The 16,025-nt window shown below is 34.9% G+C and overlaps 1 protein-coding gene across 1 annotated transcript in view; it reads right to left on the reverse strand.

The window, feature by feature from the left end:
- Positions 1 to 16,025, reverse strand: part of AGPS (alkylglycerone phosphate synthase) — a 119,269-nt gene that overhangs the window by 12,651 nt on the left and 90,593 nt on the right. The window contains 3 exon segments of the mRNA XM_033111798.1: positions 6,899 to 6,956; positions 9,085 to 9,184; positions 14,351 to 14,440. Of these exon segments, the coding sequence (XP_032967689.1) occupies positions 6,899 to 6,956; positions 9,085 to 9,184; positions 14,351 to 14,440 (248 nt within the window).

Here is a 16,025-nt window from a genome sequence, read left to right on the forward strand (position 1 = left end):
CAGTGAAGCCTGAAGTCACACATAATACCAAACCCTTTATATACTATGTTTTTTCCTATACATACACACTTTTTCACTTAAAGGAAGCACTTCACGGCTTTCCTTTGGCATATCTGGATTGCCAGCATCACCTACTTTGTGCTTTGATCAAGGCCATTGTAAGTCAAATAAGGGTGACTTGAACACAAGCACTACAAAACCAATACCACAACAGTCTGTCTGATAACTGAGAATGCTACTGAGTGATTAACAGGAGCGGGGTAGCACATACACCGTGGATAAGCTGGCCAACAGAATGATTCACGTCCTGGGCAGGATGGAGCAGAATGGCACCAGATTTCATCACGCTACTCACAATGGCATGCAATATAAAACTTATACATTGTTTATTTTCTGTTTTTTCTTTCCCTAAAAGTTTTATTATTCCATATTTTACATGTAAGTCCATTATCTATTTTGAGCTAATTTTTGTATAAGGTTTGGGACAAGGTTTGTTTTTTTGTTTTTTGTGGGGTTATTTTGCTTACAGATGTCCAGCACCATTTGTTGAACAATCTACATACTTCCTCCATTTTGCTTTTATACCTTATAGCTTTGTCAAAATCAGTTGGACATAATTGTGGGGATCTATTCCTGACCTCTCTATTCTGTTCCACTGATCAATGTATCTCTCCTCCAATACCACAGTCTTGATTGCTATAACTGTAAGTCTTGAAATCAGGTAGACTGATTCCCATGACTTGATTCTTTTTTCAAAATTGTTTTAGCTGTCTAGTTCCTTTGCCTTACCATGTAAATTTTAGAATAATCTTTCTGTATCTACTTAAAATCTTGCTAAAATTTTTATAGGAATTGCATTAAACAGACAGTTCAACCCAGGGAGAACTGACATCTTTATGATGTCCAGTTTTCTACTAATCTGTTGGACACGGTCTTACCATTTATTTAAGTCTTCCATGATTATTTTTATCAGCATTCTGTAATTTTCAAAATATAGATCCAATATATATTTTGGTTTTATGCTCAACTATGTGCTTATTTTATTAGATCTGTGCCTATTTCATTTTCTTTGGAGATATTGTAAATGGTATTTTAAATTGCAGTTTCTATGTTTGTTGTTAATATATAGAAATGTGATTGATTTCTGTGTGTGCTCTTGTATTCTGCAATCTTGCTGATCTTGTTTTTGTAGATTCTTGGGATTATCTACGAAGACAATCATATCATCCATAAATAATGACAGTTTTATTTCTTCCTTTCCAATCTGTATGTCGTTTATTTCAGGTTTTATAAAATACAGGTTTTTAAGAAATGGCCTCAAAGTTGATCTTTTGCTCATTCATTTGCGTAGTCTCTTTTTACGTTTAAAGTTTCTTATACTATTACATTCTGTTAAGACCACAAGAAAAAGCTAAGAGCAGCTGCCCCATAATTATTCTCTAAACAATAGGAAATAATTTTGGTTAGGTAAAGACACCAATATTTAAACTAAGACTGGCTATATTTAATCAACGCTTTTTACTTCCTGACAAGGACTTAGGTATAATTTTAGCAAATGAACAACTTAAAAACTTAAGTCATAAACTGAAATGAAATCCGTGGCTGACATAAACTCTGCTGTTTAAACTGACCAGCTCGTCAGTTACAAAAACAAGCACAATGAAGATTAAGTTAAGCAGGCTTTATATTTCCTATAGCCTCCAGTCCCAGACTACATCTGTTTTCTTTGATACACAAAACCAGAGTTAAAATAGCTCCATTTATCACAGCATGATTGTAGGCAGACAAACCAGCCTGTCTGTTTCCAGATAGTGAAAGCAACTGTTATTAATCACAATTACAGGCCAAACCCTCTAAGAGAAATTGCATCAATATTCTCCCAACCCCTAGCCCTTCTACTCTTGAACTCAAAAATGGGACTGAGGGTGTCATGACACTGCCTGAAGGTCAGTAAATAAAGATGCTACTATGAGGTCAATTTGAGTTTTAAGTTCAGGATGCAAATTAAGGAAAATCTTTTTTATACATAAAAAGTGGTCTCTCAAAAGCTCTATTATTGATTAAGTTTAGTAGGACAATTAAACCCACTCTATTTAAAATTTATATGGAAAGGTTTCTGTTTTATGAACCTATACCGAATAGCACAGGATATTTGAAATCTACAAATTAGATGATTAACTTTAAGCAGAAAAGCACTTACGAAAATAGACATTTTTCTATACCAAATTATATAACCAATAGCACGAAGGAAATTTCTTTCATACAGAGTGTAACAACTTCCTACACATTGAGACCAACTGAAGGTCACTGATGAAACTATGTTAAGACAATTGTTGAATCATATCCGTTGGATACTCATATATATTTTTTTCAAATAAACTGTAACCCTTTCTTCAATGGTTAGGTTAAGGGTTTAAGAATACAAACCATATACTAGACTTACCAAGGTGATCACATTGTAAATAATATAAATATCTCATCAGTATACCTGAAACTAATATAATATTGCATGTCAACTGTAATTCAAAAATTTTAAAAATTAAAAAAAGCATACAAACCATAGTTTCACTTGATACAGTCTATTGCTTTTATTTTTTAAAGCTACCGTTTTTTAAGCACCTAAAACCAGCAGCCACCTCTAAGATGGTCACATTTTTATCAGAGATCTAAATGAAGGAGAAAGAGCCATACAAATATGGGGGGTGGGGTGGGAGTAGGGGGGAGAGGAACCAAGAAAAGGAACATCAGGAAAAGAGGGAAGAAATAGCAAAGGCCTAGAAGGGGATAGGGCATTGATATGTCTGAGGAAGAGCAAGAAAGCCAATCCTGAGAGAGCTATAAAGTAGTAAGAGATGAAGACAAAGAGACAAACACAACACGTATATCCTTGAAGGTTCAGATAAGGACTTTGCTGTTTATTCTGAATGCAAGGAAAAAACACTGAGTTTTTAAAAAATTGCTCTGGAAGCAAGAGAAATAACAGTTGGGGAGCTAGCATGGAAGCAGACAGACCAGTTAGGGGGACGCTTTTGCAGAAGTCCCAGGGGTCGGTGGTGGTGCAGTCTGCTATTTGGGAGTCATCAGCTTGTAGACAGTATTTTAAGTCCTGGGACTGAGGAAATGACTGAGGAGGGACTGAGTGAACACCCAGGGACAAACAGGCTCCGGCTGAGCCCCGGAGCACTCCCACGTTTACTAGCAGCTTAGAGGCGGAGAAGCTAGCAGACTGAAAGCATCTTCAATTTCCCAGCACATATGAAATATATGTTGTATTCAGGCTTACCTAATTTCTTTTTCTAAGCAACAGAAGTAACCAGGTAGCTTAGCTTGTTTCCATGCAGTCATATTTTTAATCACACAGAAAACAAAAATGAGAAATATGATAGAAATAAAAGACTTCTATTTAAATGAGGCAGAACCTCTCAATAAATATGCAATCAAACCTTGCTACATTCAAGTTAAACCTAGTAATTTCTAAAAATAAATTATTTCATCAAACTTGAGAATCTTCAGCAAATAAAAGGCCTATAAGCCTAGAACCTGAAAATGCACATAAATTATACAAGTTTTCCTGTAACATGATCTGACTTGCATTCGTTTTATTACTTGATACTGCCTATATGTTACAAATCTATAATTAGGAAGTATGAAAACAAACAGAAAGTCAAACTGACTATGTGTAAGAATTGAGAAAACAATGAAATCCCTATGATGAGGAAATTAAAATACTGATGCATTGTTTCATTGTTTTAACATCTAAAGCAGGGCAAGTAATTAATGTAGTGTCAAAATTAAACAAATAGAGGTTTTATACTTTAAAAGGAAAACAGTCATGTTTAGTATTTCTTTTCATGTACTTTTAAAATGGTGTCTCTTTTCAAACGCTGCCAATTTCAATCTTTTTAGCTTTTTGCCTATTTTCTCTATTTTAGGCTCTCAAAGCCAGAGGACAGGGTCACTGAAGCAGGAGGACCTGAGTTGAAATTCACATTCTGGCACTCAAAATTACTGCTCGTACATTTGGGCAACTTACACTCAGAACCTTCAGATATCTTTTTGAAAGACAGAAATAATATCTACTCCACAGCATTTGGAGCAGGATTAAAGGAGACTAAGTTATACAGAACACCTGGCACATATTTACAGCTTTTAAATTAATTTTCCCCTATTCTATGTCCCTTCTCTTCACTGTTTGAACATCTATGGCATTTACATGTTTATTAAAGTTACCTTTTGGGTGCTTTTCAAAGAAAATGGGAGACTTTTCCTTGGTTAAAGTGGTAATGATACCATAACCCTACCAGTTTTGATCATGGCCTTTTGAAATACTATAATATTTTATTTTACTGGACTGTAAGGTTCTCCTGGGAAAGAATTACAATTCTTTGAAACCCTACTACCTAGCAGACCAATAATTTTTAAAATATGGAAAACACATTATACAACAATATTAAAAAGTACTAAGAATACCTTGTATAAAAAATATTACAGGGAGCTATTTACATTGTTTGCTTTGGGATCAACAATTGCATCATAATTTTATAGGCTAATTAAGGCTTACATTTTTCTATTATTTTTTTATTAACTTCTATTTGTGTGTGTTGATTAGTACAAGGGACTATCACCATAGCGTTGATAAGTAACGAAATTCAAGTTTCAAATAAATTTGTACTAGAGTGACTCTATTATTTCAAGTTTGTATTTTCTTTTTTCTGTAATGGGAGCTTACAGATACATCAATGGTCATGTAGGTTCTGTTAGAGCTCACTGAGCTCTCAGCGTCTGTGGCGTATCTGAATAAATAACACCAGCAGTTCTGCCATATTAGACTCTAGCATCTCACATGTAGACTCTACTGGAGGGACTTGAATAGCCTCATAGATCCTAAAGGCGTAAAGTGCCTTGGCAGGAAAAAGCTTGACTGGGCTTTCCTCTGCAATGGTGCAGGTCACTTGGTCATTTACAACTTCTACAGAATTTCTGACACTGTAAAGCTTGAGTAAACTGAGAAAAGCCTCTCACAATTAACGAAATAGCTTACGTAAAACCCAATTACCTAAATGACAATCAAGCCACTAACTCCTCCTACATACAAGATTCAGCTATTCTCACCCTCTCGCAGAATCACACCTCTCTCATATTTACCATCATGAACGTGGAACCTATAGCTCCCGATCTTAAAGGAAAAAGTGCACTGCTGGCTGCTGATATGTATGAAAAGGCAAAATTGTTGGCTATTGAAAGGAACTTTTTTCTTCAAACAAGTAATTATAGCTCAATTATTTTGCCTCCTCCCTCCATGTAATCAATTTAGAATAAAGAACATATGGTTACTTCATGATATTATATCTTTTTACAAGTTCTTTACATATTAATAGTGCATCCTGAAATAGAATATATACAAATGATTTTACATAATGTATATGGCTTTCTGAATATTTTAGAAGGTGCTAAAAATCTAAATATTTTTATGAAATATCTCGTGTTTAAATTTCCAAAATTAGATGCAGACCTTCAGATTAATCAGAAGTTTTTAGTTGTACTTGAGAGCTTTCTAATATCTATTTTGCTCCCTTCATTTTTGTCATTCTAACATTTATTACAATCTCAATCAAAAGATAATAAAAGATGAGGAAAAAAATAAATTTGTTCACTTTAATGCTTATCAATCAGCTAAGTCAGAAATTTATTTGTGGGGCTTAAGAAAAAAAGTAAGGTGACAGCAAAAGATTATAATGATACAAGGCTGCTGGGAACTGTCTCTCTTTACTTCATTCCTCCACATTATCAGTCTTCTCCAGGCCTGGATGCAATACTGTTATATGGACATAGATCCTCTATAGCCCACCTTTCCTTCTACCAAAATTCTTTCATTCATCCTACACGTGTGCATGGAGGGCTGATTGGGGGCGGGTGGAGCACTGTTCTAGATGCTGGTACATAGCAACAAACAAAACAGGTCCCTGCTCTGTGCATCCTCACTTTCCAGTCGGAGGAAATAGCTAATTTTAAGAAGTACAAATATATAGGATATTAGATAATGCTAAATGCTATGATGACAAATCGAACAGGGAAAGAGGGATATGGAGAATGCAGGAGTAGGAACTGAATATTTTAATTCAGTGGTCATTTATCCTCATGCTCCTCCCTAGAAAATATTTATTTTAATTCAAAAATTTACCTATAGCTATTTTTCTAAGTACCAAATTATATTGAGGGGTATGTTCAGAACATATTTCTATTAAGGGGAACAGGTGGATAACCTCAAAAATTACAAGTTTAATGACAGAATAGCCACTGTTTCACTTTTAAAAACTGCCTTTCATAAGACTGTTAATAACATAGATATGTCTTAATTCTTATTGGTGATGGGATCAATTCTCTGATAAAACTTAGTACTTACCACAATGATCACAAAGTAATAACAGAACAGCATTAAAATCTTGAAAAAAGATTATTTTCATATAGCGTCTTGATTCATTTGCTAAATTTTGGGTGGGCAAAACTAACAGCTCTTCAGTATATGGTACAACTGATATCCAGCTGCATTCCAATAGTGGCTGATTAACATTTATGTTGTTTTGCTTTTTTCCCTTTAACAACTTTTGCGGTGATGGTCAAATAGTTCCCAGACAAGCTGGGCTCTTCCTGGCTAACAGGCAGCCAGCTACCTGAGCACTCAGAAGGGTCGTCTAGCTTTGCACCCAGGCAGCCTTGTCAAGTCCACCATCTGTTGGTCACTACCACAGCCTCGCCTCCCTCAGGGACCGACATCAAAACTTCCAAAAAATCGTTCGTGCTTTCATATTATTCGTAGTATGACTCTCCCCAGCATTTTACCAAACCAAATATTTTTTACATTAGGAATACTATAAATTCTACCCCCAAACAAGAATACCTCCGTGGTGATGTGACAGACTCCCTCCATTAGCCAGGATTTCTTCTCTAGCAGCTGCCTGTATTTGGAAACAACACAACAAATAGTTGCTACTTAGATTCCACTTTGAAGTAAGAGTGAGACCCAATTCCCAAGGAGGCACAGTCCGTGTTTCCCCGAAAATAAGACCTAACCAGAAGATAAGCCCTAGCATGATTTTTCAGGAGGACATCCCCTGAACACAAGCCCTAATGCGTTTTTTGGAGCAAACCTTAATATAAGACCCAGTCTTATTTTCAGGGAAACACGGTATTTCCTGGATTAAATAATAAACCAGAAGCCTAATTTTCCTTTTTTGTAGGTTTACTGCATTTAAAATAAACAGTCTAGCTGTACAGTTATTTCCAGTAAATAGTCACAATATCTACAATGGTCACGTCAAGATTCTAGAAAAGAAAAAGAAGGTAAAATAATCAATTCAGCAGCACTAAATAGTTAACAACGAAAAAAGGTTTTGTGAAGACAGAACCAGGTCCTACTCTGAAGTAAACATCTCACTATAACAAAAGACATTAGTAACTAACATTTATTGACTGCTTATTATATGTCCAGAAAAGCACTAAGCAATTTACCTGCAGTAACGCATTTGTTTTTACTATGTAGCATTATGGAATAATTACAATGACTCCTATTTCACAGATAAAGAAAATTAGGCTTAGATGGTTAAATTACCCACCTAACATCATACAGTGGGCATCAGACTCAAGTCGACTTACAAAGCTATCAGAGATCGACCATAAAAGCCCTTATGGAGAACATTTCTTAGGTTATTATTATGGGACACATTACCTGTCAGGCCTACGGATATCTAAGTATGAAAAAACAAAAAACAGTTTATCCTCCTACCATGCTCAGCCCTGACTATACTCCTTATAAAACACTAAGGTTAGAAAGATTAAACATGTACACCGAAATAAAGAATGAATGGGGTACAAGGTGAAAAAGGATAACTAACAGAAACTGCAATTACATTTAATTTCTAAGTGCCATAAGGTAAAATATCTCGAGTGTCTGAACCTCTGGGAATTACACAGGTGTGTACAAACCATGGGGAGTGAGGCCAGGGTAGAAAAGGGTCCAGCTGGGATGGATGGACCACATCTCACTATAAAGTAATTTATTAGAACCCGCATCACTTAGGATTTAGGATTTTTGAAACGAATCATAAATATGCTAGCCCTGCTGTAAGAGAGGATATCTTCTAACAAATTATTTCAAATAAAGCAATAACTACTTGAAATCAGGAGCACTTAGAGAATGGCAGTTTGCAATGGGAAAGAAGGCATTATTCTATTCTTGTAGCGCAGGGAAGGGGCAGTAGGTAGCCAAAGGGCAATATAAAAACACTAAAAGGCTATGGTGATGGGAAAGTACTCGAACTTTTGAGGAGGATGGATAAGTTCATTATTCTGATTGGGGTGATGATTTCACTGGTGTGTATTTACTTCAAATTCATCAAACTGTACATTTAAAATATGTGCACTTCACTGTATTCCAAAAAGCTATTAAGGGGGTGTGTACCACTGAAAATCATCTTGTAGCACTATCTTTGGCAGGCGTGCAACAGAGTGAAAACACCAGGACACCTGAGGTTTTTAACACCTCAGTCTCTCCCTGATTCCTCCTCAACTCTAGGCGTGAGAAATACTGATCTTCAAACAGAAGGCCTTATAAAAACTAGAAGCAACTTCTAGCAAATGAACCCCAATGGCCTACATACAGCCTTAGCAAATGAAAGAATTATAAACCTAGAATAAGAGTGTTACAGCAACACGAAACCAGAGAATCAAGCCTGCTGACCTCAGCGGCAGCCACCATTTGGAGATGAGTGGGCTGCCAGAGTGACCTCAAGGACTCCACAGTCCTTCGTTATTTAATTTCATCAGGTATTATGGACTACAAGTAACAACCAAGAAAATCACAAGCTTAAATCAGAAGATGAATTCTAACATACATAGAGAATATTAATTCTAGACACAATTCAGTATACAGCCCAGTGCAACAAATACGCTTCTCATTTTTATGGGCTATCACCCAGGTAGGCCACAAGTGATGAAAGAGAGTGAAACTAAAATCATCAATTGATGGTGAAGTTTACTTAAATTAATAAAAGAATGTAATAGCTATAGTCATGTGTGCAAAATTACCTCGGTTTGTTCAAACACAGTCAGTGGGTCACTTATTCCCCTGTAGTTAAAGGCAAAGTAGAAATAGATACATGCACCTGCATCATACGTCTGCGTCACCCTAAAAAGAAACAGACAAAATCCCCACAAGGCTTTAAGTTAAGTGAAATCAGATTTAACATCTAGAAATTTAACGGCAAGATCATTTGAACGCTTTGCTTGGGCCATAATCTCATTCTGTACCCAGCCTCTCACTTCATGGAAGGAACAGAGATGGGTGTATGGGTGTATGGGTGTGTGGAGAGGAACACAGAGAGGAACTATCTATACTACTTTTACAATTTTGGAGGGTAAGTCTGAATTATTACCCCCACCAAAATTAAAAAAATTTAAAAACAATGTGCTTCTCCAACTGGCCTGAAACAAACAAAAACCTCACCTCCTCAGAAGGGATGTATTTATTTATTTATTTACTTTACTAAGTATATTGTAGTTAAAGACAGCCCCAAACAGACTAGAAGGAACTTGGTGATCCACTCTAAGTTTTTGGAACTTCCTCAAAGTTTTAACAGGACTAAGTACGAGAACTTAAAACTAGGAAACGAGAGGTGGTCAAATACCAAAAATGATCAGAATAGGTATAAAACAGCATCTTCACTAAGTTCACATTAATAATTAGTAAGGACTTTGAAAACAAACTGAATGATCATATAAAATATACTGACATGACCTTAAAATAGTGTCTCCGAAGGTTACACTCTAGGCCCCGTATATGTACATGTTGTATGTGTGTTTACAAAAAAGACCAAGAACATTAGATAATCAAATCATATACACAGAGGGTGCCAAAAAAATGTATACACATTTTAAGAAAGGAAAAAACTGTATTAAAATTGTAATACTCAATATATACCGATAACAAAAGATGAATACAAGTCATGTGTATAAATTTTTTGGTACCTTCGGGGGTGTGTGTGTGTGTCTGGGCTTTCAAAATGCAATCAGTTGAAGCATTTAAAGGGGGGAACTAAGGTAATCATAGTCAAATCTCTGATTGCAATTTACGGAGGTTCCCACAAAGAATTTAATTTAACAGAAGGAGCAAATACAGAGAAAACACTCTTTTTACTACACAGTACAAATAGAATCTAATCTAAAATTTTAATGGCCTTTTAGGCCAAATGTTACGTGCCTCAGAACAGGAGAAATGAACTGTTTAACAATGCTACTGTCAATTTGCCAGCTGTGTTTTTCTTCTAGTGTTAATTCACACTCATAAAAAAGATCCCTTGAATGTTTACATTTGAAGTACCAGATTTACAAAGTTTAAGAAAACCTGGAGAACCATTTTAACTATCATTAGGAATAATCAAATTTAAATAAAGTTTAAAAATACAGGAATGAAATGAGTTTACAGCAATTAGTAAAATATTACACGTGCATCACTCATATAAGAACTATTAATCTCAATAAATAGAAAATGTACATAAATACTAATAGAGCATTGTCACCTTCCAACAAGCCAGGATCAACATTACACAGTTTAATTTTGGGTAGATAAGTAGGCTTCTAAAGTCACAAAGCTTTACTGATCATATCTCAAAGAAAAACAAGGTAGAAATAATGAAAATATCTTTTGGAAAACCTCGATTTGGGTCCATTTCAGAAAGTGACTCAGATCTAACACCATAATACGTGAAGATCAATGCTACCATTTAAGATAAACACAAACTTCTCCCAAAATCATCTTGACAGTGATAGTGTGGCTGCCAAAGTCATTCTACTATTATTCTTTAATTACTGAAAAGTGTTTGTGCTTTATGCTTTTTGGAGTATTTTACGTGTGTCAGACTTTGGCTAGGAGTTCCTTCCCATAAAACTTCGTGAGAAAATTTAGGGTTGGAATGTCTATTCCAACATACAAAGTACCTTTTAATGGACAGAAATGAAATAAACTCAATAAATGTACCATACAGCTAAATTATTTTCTTTGGTATCTCTGATGTCAATGAGATGTGTAACTATTTTAAATTAATTTTGAAATAACTTTTTAAAAAATTAGTTTAAAAAATACATCTCATACATTCAACATTTGCATTCTACAGAGAATAATCTCCTTAGCCACTATTAAGCAGCTCATATCAAACTAAATTAAAATCAAACTCCATTTAAATGTTAGTTTAATCAAGTATGTGCTATAAGAACTATATTTAAAACTCCTATTTATCAAAATAATTCAAACAACTAGACTTTGCCCATTTTAAACTTTGGTTTTGTAAGATCATCATAGAAGTTGAGCATTTCAACTTTTATCAGAAAATCATTCCTTAAAAAATAGCTACTTAATTAATGACATATGGCCAATTGAGTCTTAAGTACACCAATTTTATCTAACTATGATACATGATGATGGTCCACAGCACTTTCTGAAGAACCAAGACTTAAGTGTCATTACAGAAGGTGGCCGAGGGCAGAGTATTTTACTTCCCAATTTCAATAAGGAGTGGTTTATCACAATGATATTTTCATAATGGACGGGGAGAAGTCTCCAGAGACGTTGAAGAGTTGAAGAGTGAGGTGAGACAGGAGGAGGTAGGGGGGATACATTTTGTAAGGTTGCTACTTGACAAAAAAGAGTAAGAACTTCTCAGCTACCCAAGAATAGATTCTATTATTTAAAATGTTTCATATTTCACTAGTAACAAATGACTTCTGGATCATTAGGCCTGATTTGTTTTCAGTATTATAATAAGAGGCTTGACAGACTAGACTGTCAAAAGAAGTTAAGTATAGCAGGTCCTAGGATAACATTGTTTCATGCAACGTTGTTTCATTTTAACATTGATGAGATGCCCTAGGAACCTAACTCTTGTTTATATCAATGAGCCTATGGTAAAATTGGTTTCATCATACCTCATTTCACTTAAGGTAGCAGAACCTATCAATGATGTTAAGTGAGGACTTACCGTATCAATTTGGGTTGATAATGACAAAAGTTTCATTTTTAAAGATGGCTCCAAATTAAAAAACAAAAAAGTACCTTCTTACATCTTCATTTGGAAAGATTCTCTCCATGATCAGTCACTAAGCCACCAGTAGCTTTACCAAATTATAGCTTTTTATTATATATAACAAGGCCCCTATATCCCCTTCTTTCAGATATACCAAATGCCCAGCCAATAATCTCTAAATCCGCATTTTTAGTTTTTATATTTTTTGATTCTACTCCAAATACACTTGTTCTGAAACATGTTAATACACAAACTTGACTTGGTACTTCCTGAAATGCTCTTCAAATCCTGTCTCTCCCATATACAGAAAGACTATTTCAAGAAGATCCCAATGGACATGAACAGTTAACGTGAAAAAGATGCTTTTCTCACATCTAACGTTAGAATTTTACTTTCTTACTCAACAGAAGCACAATTCATCAAATTCTAAAAGATATCTGTTTCAATGGGAGCAATAAGTAGAACTAAGAAACACAACGTGGTAGTAGAGAAATGTAAGAGGATGTGAAAGAGAAAAAAAATCACAGAAGAGATGGCAATTTAAAGAGTACAGAAGTATTTCTAGTCTTGCAAAGCAAATATATGCAAATTACCATGCTATGTCAAAATATCAAGAGGGTTTAACAACTGGATGCCTTCATGAGGATCTGTCTTTGGAAAGAAAAACAAATATCCAAATTCTTACTAATGCTGGTATGAACTCTCTCATCCTTAATGTAATTACATCATGATAATACAACAGCATTTATACACAGCTCTTCATATGCTTTCTCATTTCATTCTTATAATAGTCCCATCAAGTAGATGGTCTTACCACTACTTTGCTAATGATAAACTTAGAGCTCAAAGACATTAAATTACTAATAGACAGCAGAAAAATGCCTTCACTGTTCAGACACACGTAGTGTCACAAAACAAAGAAATTAAAAACTAAGCAGGAAATGCCATGGTGATACAGTTAGGTAGGACCTAGTTCTTAGGCTGGTGATGCAGTTGGTAGGTAGGGCCTAGTTCTTGAGCGGTAGGCTTAGGTCTGCATTCCCAGTTTGAGATTAAGTGATTCCAGGCAAATCATAAGAACAAGTCTCATGAACAGAAATACATAGAAATGCTGTTTTGCTGAAGCATAACTGTTGTTTCAGAATCCTGCATCTGGTGCACGGAACAAAAAAAGGTATTACATTACTTCCAAAATTACTTCACTTATATTCATGCTTATATTGTTTGTTTTTGTTTCTATAATAAATATTGGAATTATATTCTTGAAAACATACACATACACATACACAGAAAAAAAGAGAGGCAGTTAGTTACATAATACAGAATGCTCAGTAAATTTTAAAGTGCTAGATTACTACTGTATCATTTACTCTAAGGTTCCCCGGCTCATGATCTGTCCTAATTTCCCTTTATTCTCCTTTCTCATTAATTCCATAACTTTTTAGAGAAGTCAAAAGCTCAGTTCAATCTTGAACGTTTAACCCTCTGGTGTTTACACAGAATATATCAAAAACACTGAATACAAAGTGCCCCTTCTCAAGAAAACCTCTATTTGGGCTGCTGCTATTTAACAAAGGACAAGATCATCCGTTAACCATGACCCAATGAGGGTCATAACCGTCCAATGTGGAAGATACTAGCCACACGTGGTGTACTAAATTTAAATTACTCGAAATTAAATAAAATGGAAAATTCAGTTCCCCAGTCACACCAGCCACATTTCAGCAGCTGCACAGCCACACGTGCCTGTGGCAACCACACCAGACAGGGCAGATACAGAAATTCCCATCACTGCAGAAAGACCTGTTGGAAAGCAATGAGTTCATCTTCAGTTGGATCTTTTGCTCCATTCATTTCTTTATTCTACACCCATTCATTTAATCAACAACTGATAAAACGGTTCGAGTGCTTTTTCGCTGTTGAAGAAAGAGCTAGTTGACTGACATGTAACTTAAGAGTTCCTTGGGGAGATTTATAGTTTCGGTGACCGAAGAAGGAGGTCTCCTCTGATTCCCAGAGCTCAGACATTTGGGTCTTCACTGGCTCGCTGTCCCGGTAGGGCAGAGGGCTCACTCACGGAAGGGCAGCCTGCTCCTAAAGGGCACAGGGCTGCTGTAACGTGCTGGTGGCGCAACCCTAACAAGGTGGCAAGTGAAGTTCAGGACAGCCTGCCAGGTGAAACAGACTGGCCAATTACACGTCTCCATCAATTAAAAACGTGGTGGGGCTTTTTTTGGTTTGTTTGTTTGAGAATAAGTTTAAGAATAAAAACTCACCTGCATGTGGCAAGAGGAGCAAACTGAACACCCTTCTCTTTGCATTCCCTTGTTATTCTTTCTTTTACATTTCTACAGAGATCTACAACCCTAGGAAACATAATTAAATACAATATTTAGTTTTCAAATAAATTACAAAAATTCTAATAAATGCTCATTTACCTGGCATCCTTCAAGTTAGAAATTCTCTTAACAGAACCTTTCATAGTTATTCATTCAAGAATGAACAAGAGCCTTTATCATTCAAACTGAACCTTCCATTCATTACTTCAAGGGAGCAAAGTCCTTTCTTTTTTTATTTTTTGCCATAGGAAAGATAGAAGTCAGAACATCATATTCAAGTCTCCTGAAGACAGTTTCCTACGCTTAGGAAAACCCAATTTCAAAATAAATTTAATTAGAAGATTTTAAAAGCTCTAAAGCTATAAAGAACATGTTAATGAAAATTTAATTCTAGGTCAAATATAAAAATAAATTAATAATCATGATGTTATAACAAATGTTCAATAGACTATTCTCAAGCACTGAGTTAAAAATCCAGTTCAACAAAGGCTTGCTGGACATGTAACCTTGTGGAAAACTATGCTAGGCTGTTTCATATTATAAGTCAATGAAAACAGTGGGGGGATTGATAATATTTAACAATATTAATATATTTTTTAATGGGAGCTGTATGTAACATATTGTTATAACTACTTAGTTTCACCTGGAAAATAAAACTCTTAAGGTACGTAGAAGCCATTTTATTCTCCAGTAAATATCCTGGCTACGTACTGACACTGATTTTGTGTTTTAAACATTGGTCTGTTTAGAATCATGAGAACAGAAAAAAATACCAAAGAAACTCAAAGCCTGGCCTAACTCTAATCTCAAGACTGATTTGACTGTGTCAGAACCAATTTGATATAAACAATAACATTAAATGTTTTATAAAATACATTAAAGTTGTATTTCCAATAAGAACAAAGAATATGATTAAAATATAAATGAAAAAAATTTTACTATTTTATTAGCATGTCAAATTTTATTTTTATAAATACAGTATCTGGAAGTTTTATAAATTCTAATTTTGCAAAACAGTGCTCTTAAGTTAAATTCTGTTTTGTTCTATGAGAGCTGCACACAAGTACGATTTTTCAATGTTATCTATACCTCGTTTATGGAACGGTAAGAGTGCATGTTTTTAAAAAATCTCTTCTAAAACATTTAGATTACTGAAATGTAATGTATTTTTATTTTGAAAATCTAAGTTCTAAAACAAATTCTTTAAATATAAATAAAACCTACTAAGCTTTAATATCTACAGGGGTTAATGAATTTTGCAAATATATAAAAGTAACAAGCTCTTTATCATGACTCTATAAAATGGAGTTTAAGTACTACCTCATAATAATAATGAAGAGGAGATGGGACAAAGAACAAAACAGGTGTGTTATAACCCTTAATTGGAATACTTTCTAGAAATGATTTATAGAAAGGGATATCTAAAGCATTCTCTCACAGAACTTGCACAAGTTCAATACAATCCATTTGGACCAATCACATAGGAAATAAACATAGATGTGTATACTTTTAAATTCTTAACTGACCTATTAGCAAATTTAACACTGTTGACCATTTCCTCTTTAAATAAAATTTCCCTGGGCTTCGGGCTTCTCTCACATTACCGGTTTTC

This window comes from Rhinolophus ferrumequinum, chromosome 8, assembly GCF_004115265.2.
Source record: "Rhinolophus ferrumequinum isolate MPI-CBG mRhiFer1 chromosome 8, mRhiFer1_v1.p, whole genome shotgun sequence".
NCBI classification, from domain to species: domain Eukaryota; kingdom Metazoa; phylum Chordata; class Mammalia; order Chiroptera; family Rhinolophidae; genus Rhinolophus; species Rhinolophus ferrumequinum.